The sequence below is a fragment of the Trifolium pratense genome, linkage group LG4 (genome assembly GCF_020283565.1).
Source record: "Trifolium pratense cultivar HEN17-A07 linkage group LG4, ARS_RC_1.1, whole genome shotgun sequence".
NCBI classification, from domain to species: domain Eukaryota; kingdom Viridiplantae; phylum Streptophyta; class Magnoliopsida; order Fabales; family Fabaceae; genus Trifolium; species Trifolium pratense.
In genome coordinates this window covers 2969075-2993514 of record NC_060062.1, presented here as the reverse complement: position 1 = coordinate 2993514, position 24440 = coordinate 2969075, and the positions used below count along the sequence as shown (strand labels likewise).

Sequence of the window (24440 nt, the reverse complement as noted above, 5' to 3'; positions counted from 1 at the left end):
ATACACAATGACCATATCGTGTGGCAAATAGCAATTCCCATCCAAATCCAATAATGACCATGATACCTAGGCCCACGTTTCTTTTATGCCCTAAAACATGCGAGAAAATTCGGTTTCTAGAACCCGATTTTTTTTAGTGTAAAACTTACGCTAAAAAATCTTCGGTAAATAGAAATCGAATTTTTTCGCATGTTTTAAGGACCTAAAGGAAACGTTGGGCCATCCTAGCCCAGCCCATTTAGCAGTCCACTCTAAATGCATTTTCCTTTCCCACCCACCTCTATTCTATCAGCGAACAACAAGAGTGAAGTGAAGAAGGTAAATGTCACTCATCTATCATATTTCATATTTCGAATTTCGAATCCTTATTCTTATTATTATGAAATGAATTTTTTTGATTTATTCATAATTGATTCATACCATTGATATACATATTAATTAATTTTCTGTTGTAACGTTAATGTTTGCAGATCAGAATACTATAGAATAGAAAAAAATAGAGTTGTAAGAAATTAGGGTTTGAGTAGAGAAATGTTTGGAACAGCGATTAGAAATGTAGCTAAGAAACTGAAACCTAAGATGGGAGCTGTTACGCTGAAAACACCGCCGGAACAAAGACAAACAATAACAAGGACTCTCTTTGATATTGTTAAGGAACATGGTCCAATTACTGTTTCTAATACCTGGGAACGTGTTAAGGTAACAATCAATTAATTTAATTGTTGGTGTGTTATGTTTTGATGAATGGAAAATATTATGCACACATGCTGTTTGTTAATTTTCCTGTGTCTATTTTTCAACTCTACTTTGATGCAACTATTTTAGTTAATTTTGTTTGTAGTAATAGATGTAGTAAATTTGTTTTATTTTTGAATCATACGCGGTGTTGTCAAATAGATTCGATAGTACTAGGATGGGTGACCTCTGGGAAGTCTTTGTTGCACCTACTCTGGATTACCGGGGCCTCTCCTCATTCACCTGAGAACTAGAGGGCTAGTACCAAAAAAACAAGGGTAGTGGGTGGGAGGGGAGTCATTAAAGAAGAGGCGAAGGTAGCAGAGGTGAGGAGAGCGGGAGGAGGTAGATGGGGATGGGAGTTAAGATGGAGACGAGACCTTTTTGAGTGAGAGGGGGAAATGCTATATATGGTTAACTTCAATGGTGGGAATAGAGTTTGCTTAGTGTGGGGCGAGGAGGAGGATTCCAAATGTTAGTATATTGTTAAGTCAGCTTACAACGTGTTTTTTAGTGATGGTGATGCATTCGGGAAGAGGAGATTCTATGGAAGAAATTATGGAATAAGAGGATGCTGTTGAAATTATTGGTGTTTGCTTGGCAAGTATTTCATAAGAGGATTCCCTCAAAAGACAATCTTGGCAGGAGGGGAATTATCAGTGGTAATTTACTGGAGTGCATAGGAGGTTGTGGAGAGATCGAGACAATAAATTACCACTACGCACTCAAATTGGGTTACGTTTGCTACACAAAGTTGGTTCTGTGGTAGTTCTCTTTTGGGGATGAGCTGTTTTGGTTGGCTAAGGTCTGAGGTTGGTCATAGCAATTGAAAGGTGCTTTATATTTTGCAGCGGCAAGTGCTATTCATTCCATCTGGGACTAAAATGGTGTATTATATTAACTGCTGTGCTTGTTTATTCCTTGTTTGGGCTTGGCAGGGAATCATTAGTGTTGGGTTAGGTGAATGTTTTTGGCTGTGGTGCTAATGTAACGTAGTGTAGAAAAGGTGTTGTTATTAGTTTCTAGCATTGGTGTGCTCGGGTGGTTGAGAAATTTGTATGAATTCTGTATATGCACTGTTGCAGCCCTGAAGTACATATTGTACTTGGGGCGGGTGTTGGTTTTAATATAATTTTGCTTTTAAAAAAAATAAAAATAAATGCAATAGTGGCACTATAACATGGTAAAATTATAATCACTGTTGTTCCGAGATACAGTATTTAGTACAAAGTGTTGTGAAATAGGAGTTGTAGCGGCGATATAGTACTATAGAGTAGCGGAATTTGAAAATTTGAAGTTTTCTGCGATTGGTGTTAGTGGGGAAAACTAAATCTTTCCACATTTTATGCTATGAAGAAGATTAGTGTGTTGGATGTTTGAATAAAATACAGGCACAAACTACATTGGAAGTAATAGGACACAATAATTTGCATGAATCGGGATCTCTTGCCCTATGTTGAATACGATATTCCAACAATTTATTAACTATGTTAGACAAGATTACAATTTTTGTAGAAACTTGAAAACTTGTTTATCACCTTGTAAACTTGAGTAATCCACCTCAAGGGTTTCAAGGAATAATTTGAATTGCTTCTCGAAAAAATGAATAATCAGACTGATTAGTATTTTCTCTCTATCAATATGCACACAATTTTGTTTACTTGTGATGGAAACCTTATGAATGTTACCGATTTGTGCATCTGTTGGATTTCTATCGACTGATTGAGTTATCATCACCTTCAATGTTTTTCCAGGAAGTTGGATTGAAAGATTTGACAAGCAAGAATCACATGAAAGTAGTTTTGAGATGGATGAGGGAGAGACAGAAGCTTCGTCTTGTTTGCAACCATGTAGGAGCTCATAAACAATTCCTCTATACCACTTGGTTTACCAAACCAGGTACTACTGCTCAAGCTACAGCTACAACGACAACAACAATGGGAAACATTCCTCCAAAGAAAAAGCCAGTACGATCTTGAAAATTTTATCACCATTAGCCAAGACTCGAGAGGATGGGAAGAATAATGGAAGACTATAGTATAATTTTAGTGTCACTAATGAGGAATTTGAATATTGGTTCATATGGTTGGTTCAGTTAAATTTGATCTTCCTGATTGTGTTGCATCTGTTCCTATGTTCTTCATTAATGCAAAACTAGTTGATTACTACTATAGCACTATGTATTGGTGCTTTGGCCAATTGTTTTTTCTTATTGTTAGCATTAGGTATTGGCTTATTCTCTCTGCCTAGTTATTTGAAAAGTAGGAATGGCATGTTTGGAAGCTTCAGTTTTAAATTGGTTCAAATATTTTCACCAGGACTCAACACATGTTTCAAATATTAGGCAGGTTTAGGTAATTATGACCCTCCAAAACAAAATTTGTAAACAAATAGGTATTGACTTGTTATTGATCTTCAAATGATAATTAGTAGTCAATTTTTTTTTTTAACTACAATGCGTATCAGCTGAATTGTTTCCATATGTAAATATTAATATTCAACAAGAATTATAAATCAAATATATATTGCAAACTTTTTTGCATGTTTAAAATATAATATATAACTGAATATATCAGATACAAATAAGATAGCATCCATAAGTGTCACGTGGTTATGAGCTTCATTTTTAATATATTTTGCAAGCTTTTTTTTTGTGTCAAGAAATTTCATCCTTAATGTTCATCAATTTGAGTTTCAAATAGATAAATCTTGTTGTCTCATATTTCTTCGCAATTATTGAGGGATTTTGTTCTGTCACTAATTTTTTGTAACTAAATATTGTGTATTTACTATTTAGTACTAGTAGTGACTCGTATGAATCTTTTCAAATCCAACCTGTGTAATTACTAATCACATCACATAAACTACAATACTACCAAAAAGTTTTATTATTCTTTTATTTTATACTCTTATTTGTTGGCACGAAACAATTATACAAAATGATATGTTCAAAACTAGAGTTATTTAACTTAAAAAGGAAAATGCAACTTAACGGTAGATTAAAACACACTAAAGAAAAATGCAAGTAAATGACATGGTTTTATTTTTTATGGCAAGACTGAGACATATTCATTGAATTGATACTTGATAGAATGCAAATCCTTACAAACAGTAGCAGCTGCTGGTTCTGGGACATATCCCACCTAAGAACTTGAACCAAATTTCTTTGCTAACCCCACTAAGCTCTGGTCAGATACATTTTAGCATCTTCTAATAAAAGCTACACTACAATTAGAAAGCATAGATAAAATATCAGAACAGTTTATGTTATCAATGTCAGCTATGCTAATATTGCCTTTAGAGTCGGATTCAATGGCTAACAGATGAGGCAACCTCTGAGATTGGCATTTGGCAGAATTAAATTCTGTAGTGAATCACAATTTCTGCTTCTTCCATTTGTAAGCAGCTTCCAATATCTTGAGATTGGTGGTTTGAGTTTCTTCAGGGAATAGATAGTCGATAAATTCTTCAATTCTAGAAGAACCGTCTTCTTCAGTGCTAACTTGCCGTCTCTTCTTGAGCTTCTTGGGCAGCTTAGACTGGACCAAGCTAACATCACCTAGTTCCCCAGATGAAACCTCCAAATTGATCCATTTATCCAGTAGCATTGCCCTTTCTTCTTTTAAATCTGGAGCTGATGATCTGAAGTAGTTTAGAGCTTCCTCAAACACCCTTCTAGCGCGCTGAATGCATTGCTTCTTTTGTTCTTGTTCTGATAAATCTAAACACCTCTTATCAGTGGCTGTTGCTTCAAAATCTGCATAACTTATCCATACCTTCAGGTGCTTTGTTCGATCAAGAAGCCTTTCATAAAGCCCCCGCGCTCTCTCGAATTCAAACTCGGAAATTTCAAAATCAATGTACGTCTTCCACAACAACTCAGGCATGTCCAATGCCGGTTGACCAATTGCAAGATCAAATATTGCTCGAGCCCGATCCGTCTCCGATAGAGATCTCTCCAGTTCTGCATATTTGCTCCAGGCATAGCAATTTTCAGGTGACCACTGCAGATACTTTTCGTACAGTTTTCTGCATCGATCTATATTGCTAAGCTGCAGTTCCATCTCTATATACTTCTTAAATATCTGTTGTCAAAGAGGAAAGGTATATGTTAAGTTAACCGTTCAGCAATGAAAATAAGCTATATAATATTTTCATCTAGACAGATACCAATATATTACCTTGCTTTTAGGAGCCTTTCCAATCGCATTTCCTAATATTTGACGAGCACCCTTGAGATTCAACTGACGTATTTCAAATTGGGCTGCCAGAAGCCATACTTTTGCAAACGAGAACTTGTGGTGAGGTATCTGGTTGAGACATTCCCTAAATAAATGAAAGTCAAAGTGTCAATACAATACTGCAATGATAAATTTGTTAATTTTTTTGAGATAATTTAGTAAAGGATTGCGATAGAGCTGAACCAAAAAAGATAAAAACAATAAGTCAAAGGACAAAGATAATAAATCAGAATCAAATGAATTATCCAAATCAAATGTGACAGAAGAACCAAAAGGAAATAAATAGTACATAAACATATCTCAATCTATATAATATACACCAGAAACTCACAAATAGCAACACTTTACAAATATCAAACAAACACAAGTCCTAAAAGAGGTATTAAAGGAACAAAGGAAAAACAGAGGTTGTGACTTTGATTTCTCCAACACACCTCACCACAACAAAGGAAAAGAAGCCTAAATTTTGCCTTTTTGATAATCCAAAATTATTTAAGCTAGTGTCACATGAATAGGTTCAATATTAAGGTTTCAGCTTTCATGAATAGCAAAGTACAAAAATAACAAAAGTAGTAAGATACAAACAAAAACCAGTAAGCAAAAGGAGTCAGGTGGAAGCCTTTGAAAATCAATATGACAAAAATTGAGAAAAATATTAAGAATTCCCTTCATTGGTATAAGAAGCTTGCGGTTACTTTTAACTTAAAAAATATGATTATTATACAACTAACAAGGTTAACCGCAAATATCCCACATAACAAATCTACACATGATTCAGGAAAAGCATGAACCCAAAGTACTATCATAATGATGAATGAAACAGATTTAAACACAATACATGGAATTTCATAAACGGACGCTTACCTGTAAACGACTCTTGTTCGCTCCATATTTCCGGCATCAAGCTCTTCATAGAGTGCATAATTAATCCTAAGTTACACACAAACCAATAATAAACACGGTAAGAAAATGCAAAATCATTAAATAAATAATCGACAAAATAAGAAAACAGAACTCAAACAAATCAACATACCATAAATAAATATATCGCTGCCAGTATCGCTTCTCCTCAGCTGGAGGCACATTAGCTATCGCCCTCTCGTAAACGTCCCTAGTTCTTTCTTTGCATATCCGAAAATATGAATATTTCGGTCATTTTGATTTTATCATATTATTTGTAGGTATTTTGTCGTTGTATGCTATTAATGTTGGATGAGTTGAATTTGTATTTGCATACGATGTATTCTATCAATTATTGGAACTGAATGAGTATCTTTAATCAATCTCACATAACTCCACCCTCTGGAAAGAAATTTGGAGAGCCCCAATCCCAAATAGAGTTAGAAATTTCATGTGCAGATTAGCTAAGAATATCCTTCCAACTAGTTTGGAAAATATTTGCCCTCTATGTCAAAGTGGAATGAGTCTTTATGCATTGTCAATTAGCAAGACTGACTTGGTTTTCTTCTCAGCTAGGCCATCACATTCCTCAAAATATGAATATAAATGCATGGTTGTTACAGGGACTGCAATGTAATGAGCACATGGCTATGAGAATTTTTGCACTACTCTTTGGAAATTTTGGAATGGTAGAAATCAATGTGTTTTTAAAAACAAGCCTCTCAACCCAATTGATATCGCTCAACAAGCCATGGATTTTGTTAATGAACTGGGTACATGCAGCAAAAAGATCAATATCCCTACACATCCTAACAATTTGGACTGCAACCTTGAACCTAGTGTAGCAGAAAATTGTCTATTTGTTGATGCTGGCTGTTTTGCAGGTGGTACCACTGGTTAGGGACTGGTCTGTCTCGACGGATCTGCTGCTGTCCGAGCTTCGGCATGCCTTTTCGACAACATTGAAGTTGAGCTGTTAGTGGCGGAAGCTTTGGGTGTCCGTTGGTGCCTACAATTTGCTATTAATCATAATATGAAGCGCATTTCCCTAGCCTCTGATGCAGCTTGTAGTTGTCAACAGTCTCAACATCAAGTGCTGCATAGCTGCTATTGATTCTATTATTTTAGATTGTAAAATGTTGATGAAACAATTTGAATTTGTATCTGTTTATTATGTTAGAAGGAGCTCTAATGTGTTGTAGTTCATAAGCTAGTAGGTTTATCTAGGAGTATTGGCTCCAAAACTTGGATGGAATCTCTCCCACATCAGCTTCAAGCTGATCTACCTCCTGTACCTTCCTTTGCTGCTAATTAATGAAATGTGTTTACCTTAAAAAAAAAGAAGTTATGAGCTTAATCAGAGAGACAATTTTTTGTTACAAATTTCATCCTTAATGTTCATCAATTTGAGTTTCATGAGAGATAAATCTTTGTCTCTTATTTCGTTTGCGAGGAATTATGTTATGTCACCAATTTTTGTAACTAAATCTTTTGTAGTATTTAGTAGTGACTCATCCATTATATTTAGATGAATATAAATTAATGTTATTTGCTTTCAAATTTCAATAAACATTGCCTTGTTTTTTTTGTGTTCATATTTAGAATGTATGGTTCCTGATTCTTGGATGCAAAGTTGCACTCATAGCGTTGGTTCTTCTGTCGTTTTCTATGTACATCAATATTTCTACATTGAACTTCTAAGTCTTGGTTAAGATTTCCAATATGAGAGGCACAATAATTCATTACTATCTTGACTTTTCTATCTTTATTATTTACATTTACTTATAGAAATTGTGGTCAAATGCAAGGATTCAATACAAGGAGAACTCATATCTAACACATGGTGACTAGCCTAAGACATGGCTGCCTTCGCAAGTGAGTAACTATATTCGCTTGTCGCCGAACGAACTTTACCTCAAAGTTGTTAATACGAGATAAACTAGCTCTTATTCTATTAGTGATATAACTAAACTCAGACACTCCCACTTGATTAGCATGAATACAATCAACCAAGATTTGTGAATCACTTTCAAATATGATCTTATCCCATCCATTTTGCACATCAAATGAAATTGCTTCAAGGAAAGCCATTCCTTCTCCTTCAATAGTGGATAGCTTGGCATTTATCCATTTAGTTTGTGCCTTCAAAAACTCACCTGATGCATTCCTGAAACAACATGCCAAAGATGTAATACTTTCCTCCATGAAAAAGCTAGCATCAATGTTGCATTTGATCCACCCTTGAACTGGTTTTTGCCATCTGGAACTGTGTTGTAATGTGTTGCTATTTCTGTTGGGCTGTTTCCTTTGTTGTGCATCAAACCAATCCTTCCACATGTTAAAAGCTTGTTGTCCTAATTGATAAGCATCAAGTGTATGATTATTCCAAACCGTATCATTTCTATTTTGCCAAATACACTACATAAGCATCATTGCTCGACCTGCAATAAAACTATTTTATGTGCTGCATACATCAAAAATAAAATCCGCAACAGATTGGAACAAATGTGCTCTGGAGTTAAACACCACTTCCAAGCCTGCTGCTGCCCAGCTTGTGCAGTTGTGCGTGCCATTGAACAGGTAAGAAACACATGAGCTGCATCCTCAACATGCTCATCACACAGAGGACAACATGGTGAACACTCAACATGTAGCTGTATTAACCTTTCTCGCGTGGGGATACAATTTCTGCAATTTCTGCACGCTCTCCATGATAGATGGCGAGCCTTCGACGGGGTTGGAACACGCCACAGTGCTGACCAATTACCATGTAGACAGATGTTATCTCTCCTTAACAGTTCCGTCATAACCATCTTATAACCCGCACGCACACTGTACACATCATTCTTGTCTCCATCACAAATTAATTTATCATGGTTAATCATGGGAAATAAGGGTACATCCATGATAGCTTTAGCCATATCAGGAGAAAACAATGATTGTATCTTTGCAACATCTCATTTCTTCTCTCCTTCCACCAATAAGTTACTCACATAGTCACATAGATGTTATAGGTTGATTGTTGTTGTGGTGAATGTATCCATTTCTTGAGCAACAAGTCAACTTCTCCAACTGCTCTTCGTCTTCTCCTTCACTCTTCGTTGTTTCGAGAATTACTGTGAAAGAAATCAAATGTATCTGAAGGAAGTCACAATAGAGCATGCAACAACAAACTTCGCCTGAATTACATTTAATTGTATTGTGTTGTAATCCACTGTTTTTTCTTCATGATTGCAGTTTATCCGATAGCATACAGACTTTGCCTAAATCTCATATATCCACGGGATTTTTTCTGTAATCAAATGGTCTTAACTTTTAAGTTTAACCTTACATCAAAAGAACATAATTTTCCTTCCATATATCATATTATTAGTTTGAAATGATGAGCACATTCAGCTGGAGTAGAAATATAACACAACTTTGTATCTAACTCCAGCTGAATTACAACTAATTTATTACCTATGTTACAAGTTTGTATCTAACTCTAAGGATTAGGAAGAAAAATATCTATCTTAAAGTCTATCCACAATGTTTTCTACTATTGTTGCCAGAGCAAAGAATGTTGGCAGATCGCAGGTTTGTTGAGCGTGGTTCAGCATCATGTTTGTAATCATCAATCTGCTGCAGCAGTGTTGTTCGAAAATATGAAACTGTGAGGACCGGCTAGTAGCAGGTCGGGTGGCAGTAATGGTGTGGATACTGTTGCAGATCGGAATAATTGGGTGTGGAATAATGATATATTAATCATGGAACAGATGGGGAAACAAGCGTATAATATGTGGCCGGATTGTTACCAATTTTATGTGCAGCAGAACCCGAAAAACAACAGCAATAGCATGCCTAAATGTGATGCTTAAGTAGTACTAAAGGCCATCATAGAATCCATTCCCTTTCTATACCTTATTTCCCATGACACTAATATTGCTTCCATCGCCAACCACCCATCTGCATCCATGCAACATGACATGTCTAGCATTCCATAAACTCTTCAACGCATAACTCGGGTTGTAACCAAGGTTAGCTTCAACAAAGGTTGATTTTGGGAAATACCTTGCTTTTAGCACCTTAGCCACCAGCAACTCCGGGTTTTGGATCTTCTTTTTTTTACAAACGGGTTTTGAATCTTTTAGAAACCAACCTTTGTGTAATTACTAATCACAAAAACTACAGTACTACCAAACAAATTTATTATTCTTCTATATTCTTATTTGTTGGCACAATTTGAAACAATTATACAAAATGATATATTCAAATGACTTTTTGAACTTAAAATTCTAAAAGGAAAATGCAAGATAATGGTAGATTGAAACAATCTAAAAAAAATGCAAGTAAAAGACTGAGACATTTTCATTCAATTGATAGAATGCAAATCCTTACAAACAGCAGTAGTTGCAGGTTCTGGACATATCCACCCAAGAACTAGAACCAAATTTCTTTCCTAACCCCACCAAGCTATGTGTCAGCTACATTTTAGCATCTTCTAATAAAAGCTACACTACAATGCTAATATAAATGTTAGCTATGCTAATATTGCCTTTAGAGTCAGATTCAATGGGATTCTAACAGATGAGGCAACCTCTATGAGATTGGCATTTGGCAGAATTAAATTCTGTAGTAAATCAATACTATCATCCCTTTAAGTAAAGACAAATTAGGCAAAATCTGGCCTAACCCAACATATTTCAACCTCTAGTTGTGATAATTGAAGGAATTGAGGAATCAATGCATTAATAGAAAATGAGAAACCTGTTAAATTTGATTGGAAATGATAAAGTAATAATAAGCATGTTTAATTTTCACTGCATTTAGAGTTCAAATGTCACACTACTACTAATAGTAATAATTCAGAAAATGTCAAAGTCTTGATGCTGCAGTGCTACATAAAGCTAGCTTCCCCCACAGTCCCGAACGAACATGTTAAAATTTTCCCTAGGCTGAATGAGTTTAAATGTCCGGATACTCCTCTGAGCTTCTGGATCATCATGGTATCGCATGCACGAAGCACATTCCGAAGGACATTCCATCTTACAGCTCTTTCTCCCTCCCTTGTTTTTCTTGGGATTATTGTTTTTCTTCTTCCCTTTTCCATGGAAATTCCTGGCCACATTTTGAACCTGAACACCTTTTTGCACCTGAACATCATTTATGCTATCTTCTTCTGATTCATCTGAGTCGACATTCGAGTCAACATCTGAGTCAGCATCTGAGTCGACATTTTGCACCTCATCATCATTCCCTGCTGCAGTCCTTTTTCCTGTAAGCTTCTTCAAATTTTTCTCAACTTTTGGTCGTTTTGCAAGAATTTTCTTCGCGAGTTCTTCAACTAAAATGCTGTTTGCAATCCTCTTAGTCTTTGTCATACTGAAGAAGAAACAAGCAAACAAACAAACAAACAAAAAAGCAATTCCGTGACTACAAAATTCAAAAATTGCTTGCTGCTAGGACAGAAAGTAACTATAAGTTAGTTATTAACTAAGTAACTACTAACATTAATTACAAATTGTTACATAACAGAAATGCAAAAACTAATCTAACTATTACCTCACATTTCTCGCATTCAATGCGGAAAAAAGTTGCTTAATTTCATCAAAGAAGGCCAACTCCTCGGCTGCTTCAATTTGTTTTTCAAGGGTAGCACCAGGGATTTGTTGCACAAGAAAATTAAATTTATATTCTTGAGCCAGAAATTTTAAGCAGGTATCCAACAGATCCAGAAGATGGGATGACTTCAACTTCAACCAACCCTGAGAGAAAATGAAAAAAGTGAGGACACAAAATAAACAACAATTTTGATAAACCCTTGATAGAAGAAGCCTATTATAACTTTGTATTTAATCTGCAAAAAGTATTTGGCTTACCTTTATAATTAAGGCTTTCATCGTATTGGAATCAGGAGACTCCCTATTAAAATCGGCTTTCTCAATTGTTGAAAGTAAGTCTTCCAAGCTATCCCATACCAAGTCAAAATTTGTATACATGTCCGTTGAAACAGAAACATGGCTTGAGTCAGAAGATTCAACAATAACTTCTGCACTTTCCCGATCAACACTGTCAACTTTATCCAGAAACAACATCTGCAATATGAGCTCTTTTTGCCGGCAGACCATCAAATCTACAAACACAGCATCAGGACAAACAATTTTTGAAGAACTGTTGCCTAACTTGACAATAACCAAGGGATTGTCAATCACTTTAAGTGCCTCAGCAATGACTTTCAAATCCATGACTTCCCTTCCTCTCTTAAGAACATTGCAAAATTCCAACGGCAGTTGCGAGGTGACATGGCTCTTTCCCAACAAAGTGGAAAGTGGCTCTAAATACTTCCTTGTGCTGAGGTGAAGCAAACATAATGAGACAACCAATCTCAGGACAAACAGTGGTAAACAACTCTTCACATCTAAGTTTGACTTCCTCATCCAATTTATGCTACCATTTTGATTATTAATCAACTCTTGGATGATACGCGCAATGAACTTATGCGCCTTTGTCATATTCATACCTGGAGTTAAACTCAAATTTGCTAGTGAATTTTCATCCTGATAATTAAGCCATTCAATGAAAGATGACTTAGTAGCAAACATGAGCCCCTTTCTGCATGATGCCAATAGCAGAAGCCGTTCAACCAGATACAGAAAACAACTCGGTGATAGATAATCAGTTTCCTTCATCCAGTTCACATTGTAAGTATACTCCAGAGCTTCATAAAGACTGAGCACGCAATTCAGCTCTGCAGATGAATCACTTCCTTGTGAAATTTCTTGAGATGAATTCCACTGCTGAATGAATTTTTTCCAGGGTATGTTATGTTCAAATCTGGTCATAATTTCCGCATACAATTCATTAAGCAGACCAGCTGTACCGAGAATCATAACTGCCACCCTTCCAATTTGACCATATGTTAGCCTATCTTTCAGCCTAATGTTCTCGCAGATGGTCTTTTTCACCAGATCCTTACAAGCCTCAGTTGTCCTTATAAAGACCATGCCTTTTGTCAGAGATTTCTTCCAGTCTAGGTGAACTATGTACCGAAGTAAACCGTCGATTGGAAGTCTGCGAAATTTGTCCAAAGTCTTCAAGTTACCATGGGTGTGGCTAAAACATTTGGATCCAAGAAGAAATTCCGAGACTTCGTAGATATGCAACAAAGACTGAAACTGCTGAAAATCAGAAAGGTCTGTATTAACTGAAAACTTGTATAGTGCATCAAGGTTGCGCAAAACAGCGATGCCAACAGAAAGAAGTTCTGAACTCCAATAGCTCTGGGCAGAAGAAACTAATGAATCAACATCAACAGAAACTAGCCTTCCATCCTTCTTTTGAAACCTATCACCCAATTTTATAACCCAGTTAGCATCAGGGACGAGCAAAGAGTAAACCTCATTCAGATTACAAGTTAGCTTCCGAACACCCAAATAATTCAATGCAAATTTTGCATAACTGCTAAGCTGTTGAGTATCCGGGGATTTAAAACTTGGAAGACATTCCAATATGAGAACAATGGTATCCTTCCAACATGTCCAACAATGAAACAATGTCTCCATAGAAAGATGGTTCTCCAAAATCATTCCCTCAACAGCAGCATCATTAATCACACTGTCATGCCAAACGTATTTAGAGTTATTCAGATGACAGTGGACATCCAAAAGTTGCCACAAACATAATATTTCACCTCTGATACTCTCATGGATGCGAGAAGATTTCAAACGAATCATTATTTCAGAAGTCTTTTTATGATCATTTGATAATATTTCAGCTTCCATACATGCATGCTCATAGAAGCTGTCTGACTCTTGTTTTGCGAATGACAAGGCTCTTCCTAAAAGCTCAGCCTTCTGTGCAAACTGCTTTACAGGCCACCCTTTGCTTCCTGAAGACCAAATAGAATTCGCAAGTATATAGAAAAGCAGAAGTTCAAAAGCTTCCTTGAATTTACCAGCTTTTCCAAGAAGATCAACCTCACGTTGAATATCACCCAACATCATAGCAACGTTTACTGCCTCCAGAAAGTTCCCTGATTCCTCTTCTAACACAAGAAGCTCATCCAGTAAATTCAATGATTGTAAGAAGACACGCTTCGAATCCATTGTGTGAAAAGTTTTAACAAGCTTCATCACGGAACTGATATCTTTATGATCAAGATAATTTTGAGCACAACTTTCCAGGAATTTTTGTTCTATTGTGTTGAGATCAAGACTTTTAAGCATACCACGGTCATCATTTTTGTTTTGTTTCCAATGTTGAATGTAAGAGAAGCCAATCTCAAACAATCTTCCTTTTGCACAAACCGTCAAACAATCTGAGAAGAAACTGCCTCTAGCATAAACTTGAGCGGCGGTTTCATAACATCCAGCTAAGTTGAAGCAATCCGCTGCTCTTTTCAAATCAGACTCTTCACATGTTTGCAAATAAAGCTTCCCTGAAAGCAGAAACGAGAATGATCTTAGCAACAACATTTATCATTAATATAAGAGAGCATAAAAAATGTGTAAGAGAAAATTAGTAGAGAATGAACAGAAGAACAAAACAAAAACATTCTTCCTTATTCACTGTTGCTGAGCAAGTTCCAGTCTACAGCCTAGGTAACCTCAGCCAATGAACACGGGATATAACCATTCAAGATAAACTTGTTGTTTGTGTTGTAAAATGATTTCTTAGTAGACAAACATATAAAACTCTAATGCTACTACATAATTATTGTAAAATAACACAAAATTTAACACTAAAGTACCAAAGCTCAAAAGCTCATACCAGCTCTTTCAAAGTCTCCTAAATCAGAAAAACATTGGGCAGCAGAATTCGCCATTCCTATGTCTTCAAAAATTTCAGCAGCCTCTCTAAGTGTTGCATTTGCACCCTCAGGATTAAAATCATGCAAACGGTTTGCAGTTGCCCTAAGACCAGCAGCTTTAGACTTTTTCTCCCAATAAGAGTCTCCTGCTCTTTCAAAACACATTGTTGCCATTTCAAAGTTGTTTTGATAATATAGCTGCAAAGAAGCGGTCAAACGATAATGTATCATTGGAGGGAAAAAGTAGATAGATAATCTGAGGTACACATATATTGTAAGTTGCAAATCAAACTATAATAAGAACCCGATAAATCATGATGACTGAATAGGATTCGAGCTAAAGCAAAAAGTGTAGGATAAACTAATTTAATTCAGTACTATGAAATCTGTTGAGTATGGTTCATATATGCATCAGGAAGAGGCTGGGGGCGGCCAAGGAGCTGGTGCAGGGGTATTTACGACATTCTATTATTATTATATATACCGCTTGTGACACTGAAACCCTAATTCATTCTTTCATCTAATAGAAACGAGCTGTAGCGAATTCTGCAGCCGGAGACGTACCTAAGGGGAACTCCGTTATCAAACTTCTTGTGTTCTTATTGTTTGCAATTTCGTTATTATTACCTTCTGTTACTATTTGTGAACAACAAAATCATAACGAAAATATTAGTTCATTATGGAAGCAAAGCAAACCTTTTTGCCACGTGACTTCCATTCGTCTGGACTACTTGCAACTTTCATTGCCTGGGCAAGAGAATCATCCAATTCTTTGAATTGCACAAGACCCTTCTTTTTCCAGTAGTCAGACATAGGTATTGAGAACTCCTCTGTATTCTCACATATCCATAATCTTTGCCTTGTACGAGTTATAGAAACATAAAGCTGCTTGAGTTCAGAACACAAAATATTGTGTTTGGAATCACTGAAACTTGGATAAGACTTTGATTCTGCAGGTTCCAGCATATCTTGTTCATTCATGTACTCATAAATCACCCTCCAGCGATTTTTCAAAGGTGAAGCGCCGAAAAAGTTGTAGAGCAACACATCCTGGGAAAGAACAAAGAATACCATCACAAAAAAGACATAAAAAATAACATAATTTGAATTAGATATCATGATCTTTTAACAACCTGAAACTCGAGGCCTTTGCACTCTAAAATGGTTAAAACAAGAGCTTGTTTCCCTACATAGCTTAAAATTTCCTTCCGCGCCGAATCATCACGTACCAAAATTACTTGCTCAGCTCCAAAGCCAACAACTTTCCCATCGACAAGTCCACTATTGCCAAAAATCGTTACAATTGCATTTTCCCTATTTCCACATTCAAGAACAACGGGAGCTTCCCCATAAATGAGGCTGGTCTCAGGCCTGAGAGAATCAATAGAATGAGGAAAAAATCGAGAAAGAAGCTCAATGATGCTTTGGGATAATTTCAGCACTCCAGCATGAGTCCGAAAGTTTTGATTCAATAAAAAAGTATCTGAAACCAGTCCTTTTTCATTTCCCTGATTATATGAACTTTTCCTGGATTCCAGAACAAACTTGTTGTAAAAGAGAGATTTTATATCTTGGAACCTAAAATCAATTCCTCTTGCTATTGTTTGTGCAGTATCCCCGCAGAAAACAAAACCCTCTTCTACATTTGAGCATACATATTTAAACAAAGCTATTTGGCTCATGGTTAGATCTTGCACCTCGTCAATATACACAAAATGAAGCTCATCACCCGCGTATCTTTTAGTTCTGAGTCTAAGATGAAGATCAGATACAATATCAGCTAAATCAAAATCCCCTCTGAGCATCTTCATTTTTTCATAGCTTTGATAAAGATTATATATCACCTCTCTTTTCTGTTTGCTCAAACTTGATGCTCGGTTTTCAGACAAGGAAACATAACTCTCGCGACTTAGCTTACCATCACCATGCTCTAGTGCTTGCATACCCCCTTTTATATGAGACATGATCTCAGAGAAAACTCTAGATGGATCTAGAGTCTTAGTATACTGGGAATTGAAATGCGGCCAATATATTGTATCAAACCTGTCATAAGTCACCTCCTTCTTCCTCATCAAGGTCTCTAAAGCAACAGATTCTACACCAAATCTTTCAAAATATGAATCCCCTAAACTCCCATCAAGCATCATTAGAAACTTCTGAAATGTTATCACAAGTGGGTATGAGTTGGCTGGAAGATTAATCAAAGTATCTGGTATATTCTTAAACTGGATTGATGTATCAACATCAACATCTTCCTCAATAGGACTACTTTCAGCAGAGACATTGCTACCACATATGGATCTGCATCCAAAACATGATCTATTAATACCACATGAGAATCACATTATTTCAAGTATTTAACAGACTTGCACACATTATACTATAATGATTACTAGAGTTAAAGACTCAAAATAGAGTAACTTCAACACCATTGCATAATTTCTAAAACTTAAACAACATGAAAATTATTATCTCATTGAAGAATTACCATGCTGTTCACTTTGGATACACCAATTCATGTGTCAAAAATTAAGCAGTATCATATCATGCAGTTCACTTTGGAACCATATTTGATTTCTTGTTCACTTTGGAACCATATTTGTTATATTAAAAATATTACAATAGTTTAAAAAAAAAATCTCTAAAAAAAAACCATTTCTCATTGTTTCCACCTTCTGTCCATAGGGAAATCAAAACAATCTGTGAAGTTATTCATACCAACAAAAAGCTTATTGATGCCTACTAATAAATATTTATTAGTAGAAAAGTCTTTCGCTAAACGCTATCCTAAAACATATTGTTTTTACAGATGGAATAGCCTTTCCCTAAACATCACATCAATATAGTCATACGCTTAAAATTTACATAACTCCAAGTTTCACAAAAGTTCGCTATCCTGATGAAAACAAATTCAACGATCAACATGTAAAAAAGGACAGAAATATAATAAAAAACTTTCAACAAGTTCTTTTTTACTTTGAAGATATGTATAAAATACAATGATAATTAAATAATTCAGTTTTAATAAATCCGAAGAACATCAAAAGTCAAACATATAGACACATGCAAATAAGGATCAGATAGACTATAAAGGAGATTATTCCAAACTTAGCCAGCTCGTGCCTAATTCAAACAATATTTTTCACATTATTTATATTGAAAAGGAAAGAAACAAAGAAATAATTAAATAAAGAAACTAAGAAATAAAGATAGTTTGATGTAGAGGATGCACACCTTTTCAATCGAACAACATGATCTTTTACCGCCTGACATAATTTAGGACTCACTGTCACAAATAATTGGCGTAAGATAGGTCTGTCATTCCCATTAGAGCTTTCTTCATGCTCTTTATCATCATTCAAACAAGGAAATTCACCACTTTTAATTCCATATGTTGCTTCAAGAGCCATATGGTGCAAGTTCTCTTTTTGAAATAACTTCATGGTCAAAATAGTGGTTTTGCCGGTACCAGAGCGCCCCAATATAAATGTACTTCTAGAAAAGTGAATTATCTCACGCTCTTCATCAGATACTTCAAACGGCAGATCTAAGTCATCGATGTTATGATGAGAAAGCAAGTGACTAACCACAACTGGTGATAATGAGTAGAATTTCATCAATAACAAGCTCTCCTCAACTTTTGAATTCTCAACATAAAGTCTTTCATCACAATTACTCACTTCAGCTTCATTTCCAAGATTATCAATGTTCTTAAACTTGATAATATCTGTTGTTCTTTCCCAAGTCAGCGGGGCCTCAATTTTCCTAGAAAAGAAGCAAAACACATTCTATGAGTTGGCTAAAAACAGCTCTGTTGATATAGAATATAGCTCAAAAAACTTACCCCTCTAAACATTGCTCACTGCAGCGTTTAATAAAATCATCAGTGTAGCTTGCAAATATATTATCAAGATTCTTCACTACTTTTGGGATATCCTCTAGAGGCAAGATATCCCATATCTTCAAAACTTGAGTGTACCTTGATTCTTTTACGATATCCTTCGAACAAACAATAAAGAGACCTTCAACTTTGAATTGTTTTAACATTTGTGATGAACTTCCACAATGTAAGTCCACTTCAATCCTTTTTGGTCTCCATCCACTAGAAAGTTTATACAAGAGTCCAATGATAGACTTCTTTTTCTGCTCGGATCGCAGTCTTTTAAATGATTTAAAGAAGTTGTCACTGAAAAGAACCTAAAAAATTGTGGAAGGTGAGAATGAAAACTAAAGTTCAAGTAGATGATTAGGATATCAAGAACACGAACAATAAGTAAAATTACAAGATTTATAATCCAAGTACCTTCCACATGGAATTTTTGAAAATGACACTATCTGCATTAAGCAAGTCATCAAGCTGATTTAGCTCTTTCTTGGTATCCAAAATGCTTTTTGCCAAATCTTTGTCTTCATCAGCATCAAAGAAACATTGACGCTTTTTTGCATCAAGGACCAAATCTTTCCAGACATTATCCAGACTTACTAGGGTCTTTTCATTTCCCAAAATCCACAAGTTGTGCCTGTTGAATATCAGAACACCGACATTAATGCATACGTCTTTTGCCTTTGTAAGAAAAATACCAGTCCTCAGGTGACTGGGAATGAACAAAAACAAATACAAACTTAAGTTCTACCTTGCCCTTGTAAGAGAAACATTGGTCCTCTGGTGATTGGAGATGAACTTAAGTGACGCACTGGCATTAGCTCTCACAGTTGATAAAATAATAATGTCCTGTTCTCCGCCCTGGAAGCCATCAATTGTTTTCACTTTTATATCAAATCCATCATACCTATCATACTTTTGTCCAAGTGCATCCTGAATAGCAACAACTTGGGCGGCATATGGAGAAACTACACCTATACTGAGCTTCTCTTTTGAGTCAAGCCACACTACAGACCAGGCAAAAAAGGCAGAATATTAACAACTACAGAATTATATAAAAGCATTCATAGTAATCACCCTAAACCCGAAGGCACAACTACAGAAATTAAGCCACTCACAGCCATGTAGTTTTACAATCAATTATTCTCCATATTTCATTGCAAGGAAAAAGAAAATCCAAAAACAAACACAAACCTTTGAAACACTTCCGAATTATTTTTATAGCAACAGCAACCTCAACCATATTTTTCCGGCTTCGCCCAGCATCATCAAATCCTTCTCTGCCACCAACTATATTAATAAAGGCATATGGACCAAACATTGGCGCTGGGAGATAATTCTTTCTATAGTTCTTACTCATAACATTTGGACCATCAAGAATTTGGTTTAAATAGAACTGTGAATTTGGAAAGGAACTTATTGCCGGATGCATTCGGTATTGCATATTGAGAAAGTGATTTGGATAATTCAATAAGTCCAACCTTTCAAATAGGCTTCTTCCATAACCAACTCCAAGAGAAACCTAAAACAAATAACGGATAAGCAAGCATTAGTGTTAACTGGAAACTGATAACTTATCTATGTTCGAATAAATGGAGATGTAGAGACCATGGATATTAGATTTAGTAAAATGAAATAAATTCAGAATACATACATTACTTTCAACCATAGCTGGTAGCTGGCGTTCATCTCCAACAAGAATTCCATGGTTTATGTCTTTTAGTAGTAGAGGTATGATTGATTCGCATTCCTTCAATTGTGCAGCTTCATCAACCACTAAAACGTTTAGTGGTTTCATGGCAACAGAGTGCAACTTGAAAGAACTAGAAGCAGTGGAAAATATTAATGAGGATGTTTGTAAACAGAATACTCTGATTGTTTCTTCATGTGTAACATCCGGCCAGTCGAGTTTACCAAGTGAATCTTCCAGGGTTATTAAAGAATACAGGCATTCAATTCTTCTATTGTTCAATAAGTATTCAGCACCCTCAGAAGACTCAAAAGAAAAAGGTTGTTGCCTTTCAGGAGGACAAAATAGTTGTTCCAATACTTCAGAAACAATATTAGTTTGCAGCAACAAAGATTGAAAGGAATCAATGGAGTGAACAAGGCAGACTAAACCTTCAATGATATCTTCCCCGATATAACTTTTGGATACATGGGTACGTAGGACAGATATACATTTTCTGAGTGGTAATGCTATTTCAAGAAACCTTTCCCTCACAAACTCAAGAAAAGATTTGCACATGCTCTCACTACAATCAGAAGCCTTATCATCTTTAGTCCAATTAGTCTTCTTATCATCAATTCCCTCTTGTTTCTTTCTCAACTCATTTTCAATGAATGTATGATAGTGCGGAACACAATTTTCAAGAAGATCAGTCAGTGAACCAAAACAATATCTCCAATCAATAGGAGGTCTAAAGCACATCGAAAGCTGTTCGACGCGATAGTCCAAATAAATGTCTTTGATTTCCTCCTCGACTTTAAGTTCATCGTGGTTCCCAAATAATAGAATGTCTCCTAATGGACAGAACAAATCATCAGAATTTCCATCAAAGGATGGCCTCACCATGCTTAAGACACGAGATGCAACTTCCTTAATGGCAACATTTGTGGGGGTACAAACAAGAGTCCTACAGTTCGTCTTCAGTAGGGCAAAAAGCAAAGTGCCCAAAGTTTTGGTTTTTCCAGTTCCTGGGGGACCCCAGATAAGATCCACGGTCGACTGATGATTGCATTGAGAGGAAGAAAGGCAAGCAGAAATTGCATTTTTCTGGGACTCATTCAAATCAGATATTAACCTTTGATATGCCGTGTCATCCTTTAGACTTAGAGCATCAGTCTGCAGATGGCAGTAATCACAATTTTCCTCAACCTGTGCCAAGCATATATCCATCAGTCATAAAAAAAATTAAATTTGAAAAATTGTTGTACTTAGACATTGCAGTCCACATAACAACAATAATAAACTTCATAGTAAAAAGAGTGATGCAACATAAGACAATCAACACTGAATATCAAAACAATATCAATTAAAAACCTGACATTATTACATTGTTATGCTTTGATATAGGTTAACACTATCAATGTTTGATCTCAAATAATTTATAATGTTACTTGTTTTTTTCAATTTCATTTATGATGTCAATCAGAAGATATTGGGTAGTATGTAGTTTCATTCATTATTGTTTCTTACAGCAACTTGATAGTGATAAACTCAACTGTTTCTTTAATATAAGTGTAACTCAATTTCACGTATTCATTATTATAATCCTTTATCTTTACGAGATTATGTATACACAATGCATAATTCATATACCTGTAAGCGTGCAAGGTTGTGGCACTTGTGAAATAACAACTATGCAGTACTTTTTCTTCCAACATGACAATATTAGCAATTGTTAGTTATATACTTGTTAATGCAAAATCTGTTAGTTATTATATACTAATACATTCCAGTGAAATCTTCTCATTCACCAAATCTCAAGGACACAAAAGGAAACAGTTAAAAACACGTGAAACATAGAAAAAACAAGTAACATAAAATTAACTCTTACCTCATCACCAGCACATAAAATTTTCTCGATTAGCTTTGAATTTCGCGACATATGCAAGGCTTCCCATATTCTTCTATTGGGGGTTATATTTGTCAAAAATATCATAAACATAGACTTCTGCCCTACTTCAACGAGATCAATATCTTTCGATGGAAGAATTTTGAAAGAAGACATAAGTTCCACATTATGATCATTGGTCTCCTCCTCCACAACCCCAGCTGACACTACCAAAGTCCACATTTTTCCCGTCCTTTGTAAATCGTCAACAATTTCAGGCTTAAAATCAGCTAAAATAAAAACATCGCCAGTCAATGTTTTGTACATTTGATTTCCATGACCTGATGACCTGTTTCTCCATCTGTTAGTTCTAACATTGTAGAACATCCTATTCTTAGTATCAGGTGCCTCTTTAAGTGAAACTACTTCCGCAAAAGGTGAACTTTGTAAGATTTCCATACTCGAGCACAGTTGTGTTCGAGTTTCTTCCAGTAATGGATACACATAGGACCCAAAATAATGACTAGCAGACTTGAATCTTAGCTCAATACATTTCACCTGTAAAACACAAACAATATTTTAAAACTAATAGCATGTTCAAAATCATAGCTTTTTTGTGTTTTACAAACTAATAGCATGTTCAAAATCATAGATTTTTGGTTTAGCAGTGTCACACAATACAAAAGTTTTCAACTTTACAGTATTTTATAATGGAGATGAAGCAAACCAATGGCATGTTGCTATTACTAGAGAAACACATACAAAGTTTGAAACGTTTCCCTTCCAACTGAACCAAATGCAATTTTACAAACCCACACACAACACAAAGTTTGTAACTTTTCCCTTCCCACTGAACCAGCCACTATTTCACAAACTCACTCACAAAAATAACTACTCACTCACATAAAATAATCATGTACTTTTATGTCGTTTTATATTTATAAAAGCTAAATTTATCAAACACTTTAATTTCACTCTACTAGTTTTTCAGCCATCAGCTAACTTATCAACTTATAGCTTAATTTTACCAAACAGAGCCTAAGAAAAACTGATGCCATGTTGGTCTAGAAACATCATGCAAAGTTTGTAACTTTTCCCTTTCCCACTGAACCAAATGCAATTTTACAAAAGCTTTTTTAAAATGGAGGTGAAGCAAACTAATGGCATGTTGGTCTATGGCATGTTGGTCTTAGTAGAAACACCCTAAAAAGTTTGTAACTTTCCCTTCCCAATGAACCAAACGCACACAAACTAATGGTATGTTGCTATTACTAGAAACTAGAAACACCATACAAAGTTTGAAACTTTTCACTTCCTACTCAACCAAATGCAATCTTACAAACCACACACAACACCAAGTTTGTAACTTTTCCCTTTCACACTGAACCAAATGCAATTTTACAAAAGCTTTTTAAAAATGGAGGTGAAACAAACTAATGGCATGTTGGTCTTAGTAGAAACACCATAAAAAGTTTTTAACTTTTCATTTCACAATAAATGCTACTACTGTTGTGGTTGTGGGTGACATTACTAAACCAAACATAGTATTTGATTAAGAAAAGGTGACACCTTTAACAAGAACAAAAGTGTTTAGTAAACATCAAACCTGATCTTTGTACAAATCTTGGTTGAAAATGTCTTGAAGAGACCAAGAAAACATGATATCTGTAAAGTTTGGATCATCATTTGTTGTTGTTGTCATCTTCTTGGTTGAAGATGGAACAAGATTTGTGCTTCCTTTGTAACCAAATATCTCAAAATGGTTTCAATAGTGTGATGATTCTTAAAAATGGTTCCTTTGTCCAATGGATTTTTGTAAATATTGTTTCAGTGAGCATCAACTTTCAGTGTGCAGAGAGACTTGGGGACTAAGTCTATAAGGCTGGCCTTCAAAATTCATTTTTTGTTGTTTTGTGTTTTTTACTTTTCCACCTTATCCGTAAAAAATTATTACTAGTAAGCTGCAGCATTTACTAGGGTGCTATTTATCCCTTAAAAAATTCAGTAAGGGACTAGAAAACTTTTGTTGTAACCACTGGACAAAATAAGGTGGTAAGAGATAGATAAAAATAATAACTTTTTTTTATTAAACTATACTTGACAATTTTTTATCCACACTTATAATTATAAAAAATACAAAAAATATTCATTTTATTTTAAAATATAAAAATATTATTTCTTTCCGATACAGTTTTGTCATATCTGATATCATCTTGTTCTGTTAATATACTGGTATGTTCCGTATTTATTACTTTCTCTAGTCCTTATTATAAAAAAAAATAATTACTTTTTAAATTTATAATATGTTAAATGTGTCGGTTCATATTATAGTCCAA

The 24440-nt window shown here is 35.3% G+C and overlaps 3 protein-coding genes across 3 annotated transcripts; 1 reads left to right on the top strand and 2 right to left on the bottom strand.

Moving 5' to 3' along the window:
* Positions 1 to 237: 237 nt before the first annotated feature.
* LOC123919842 lies at positions 238 to 3031 on the top strand. The gene is made up of 3 exons (XM_045971851.1): positions 238 to 318; positions 471 to 699; positions 2490 to 3031. The coding sequence occupies exons 2-3, from the start codon at positions 532 to 534 to the stop codon at positions 2712 to 2714; spliced, it is 393 nt and encodes a 130-aa protein (XP_045827807.1). The 5' UTR covers positions 238 to 318; positions 471 to 531; the 3' UTR covers positions 2715 to 3031.
* Positions 3032 to 3842: 811 nt separating this feature from the next.
* On the bottom strand, positions 3843 to 8213 carry LOC123920798 (pre-mRNA-splicing factor CLF1-like). The gene is made up of 4 exons (XM_045973119.1): positions 7786 to 8213; positions 5841 to 5906; positions 4917 to 5082; positions 3843 to 4820 (listed from the first exon to the last, which is right to left on the bottom strand). Exons 1-4 carry the CDS (start codon positions 8211 to 8213, stop codon positions 4110 to 4112), a joined length of 1371 nt encoding a protein of 456 aa, XP_045829075.1. The 3' UTR covers positions 3843 to 4109.
* A 2516-nt stretch (positions 8214 to 10729) lies between these two features.
* Positions 10730 to 23914, bottom strand: LOC123919841. Its single transcript, XM_045971850.1, has 15 exons — positions 23711 to 23914; positions 22108 to 22662; positions 20202 to 21425; positions 19742 to 20069; positions 19299 to 19554; positions 18968 to 19184; positions 18509 to 18861; positions 18335 to 18429; positions 17899 to 18256; positions 15798 to 16965; positions 15361 to 15714; positions 14625 to 14862; positions 11735 to 14292; positions 11418 to 11620; positions 10730 to 11237 (listed from the first exon to the last, which is right to left on the bottom strand). The coding sequence occupies exons 1-15, from the start codon at positions 23804 to 23806 to the stop codon at positions 10763 to 10765; spliced, it is 8478 nt and encodes a 2825-aa protein (XP_045827806.1). The 5' UTR covers positions 23807 to 23914; the 3' UTR covers positions 10730 to 10762.
* Positions 23915 to 24440: the final 526 nt, after the last annotated feature.

Excerpts from the sequence above, each read along its gene's own strand:
- LOC123919842 (XM_045971851.1), top strand. The coding sequence starts at position 532 with ATGTTTGGAACAGCGATTAGAAATGTAGCTAAGAAACTGAAACCTAAG. Across the intron at positions 700-2,489 it reads ATACCTGGGAACGTGTTAAG|GAAGTTGGATTGAAAGATTT; the intron begins GTAACAATCAAT and ends ATGTTTTTCCAG.
- LOC123920798 (XM_045973119.1), bottom strand. The coding sequence starts at position 8,213 with ATGTGGAAGGATTGGTTTGATGCACAACAAAGGAAACAGCCCAACAGA. Across the intron at positions 5,907-7,785 it reads ATTAACAACTTTGAGGTAAA|GATTAATTATGCACTCTATG; the intron begins GTTCGTTCGGCG and ends TGTGTAACTTAG. Across the intron at positions 5,083-5,840 it reads CGAACAAGAGTCGTTTACAG|CTTTGACTTTCATTTATTTA; the intron begins GTAAGCGTCCGT and ends ATTGTATTGACA.
- LOC123919841 (XM_045971850.1), bottom strand. The coding sequence starts at position 23,806 with ATGACAACAACAACAAATGATGATCCAAACTTTACAGATATCATGTTT. Across the intron at positions 19,185-19,298 it reads GTTTCTCTTACAAGGGCAAG|GCACAACTTGTGGATTTTGG; the intron begins GTAGAACTTAAG and ends GATATTCAACAG. Across the intron at positions 14,293-14,624 it reads AGGAGACTTTGAAAGAGCTG|GGAAGCTTTATTTGCAAACA; the intron begins GTATGAGCTTTT and ends TTCTGCTTTCAG.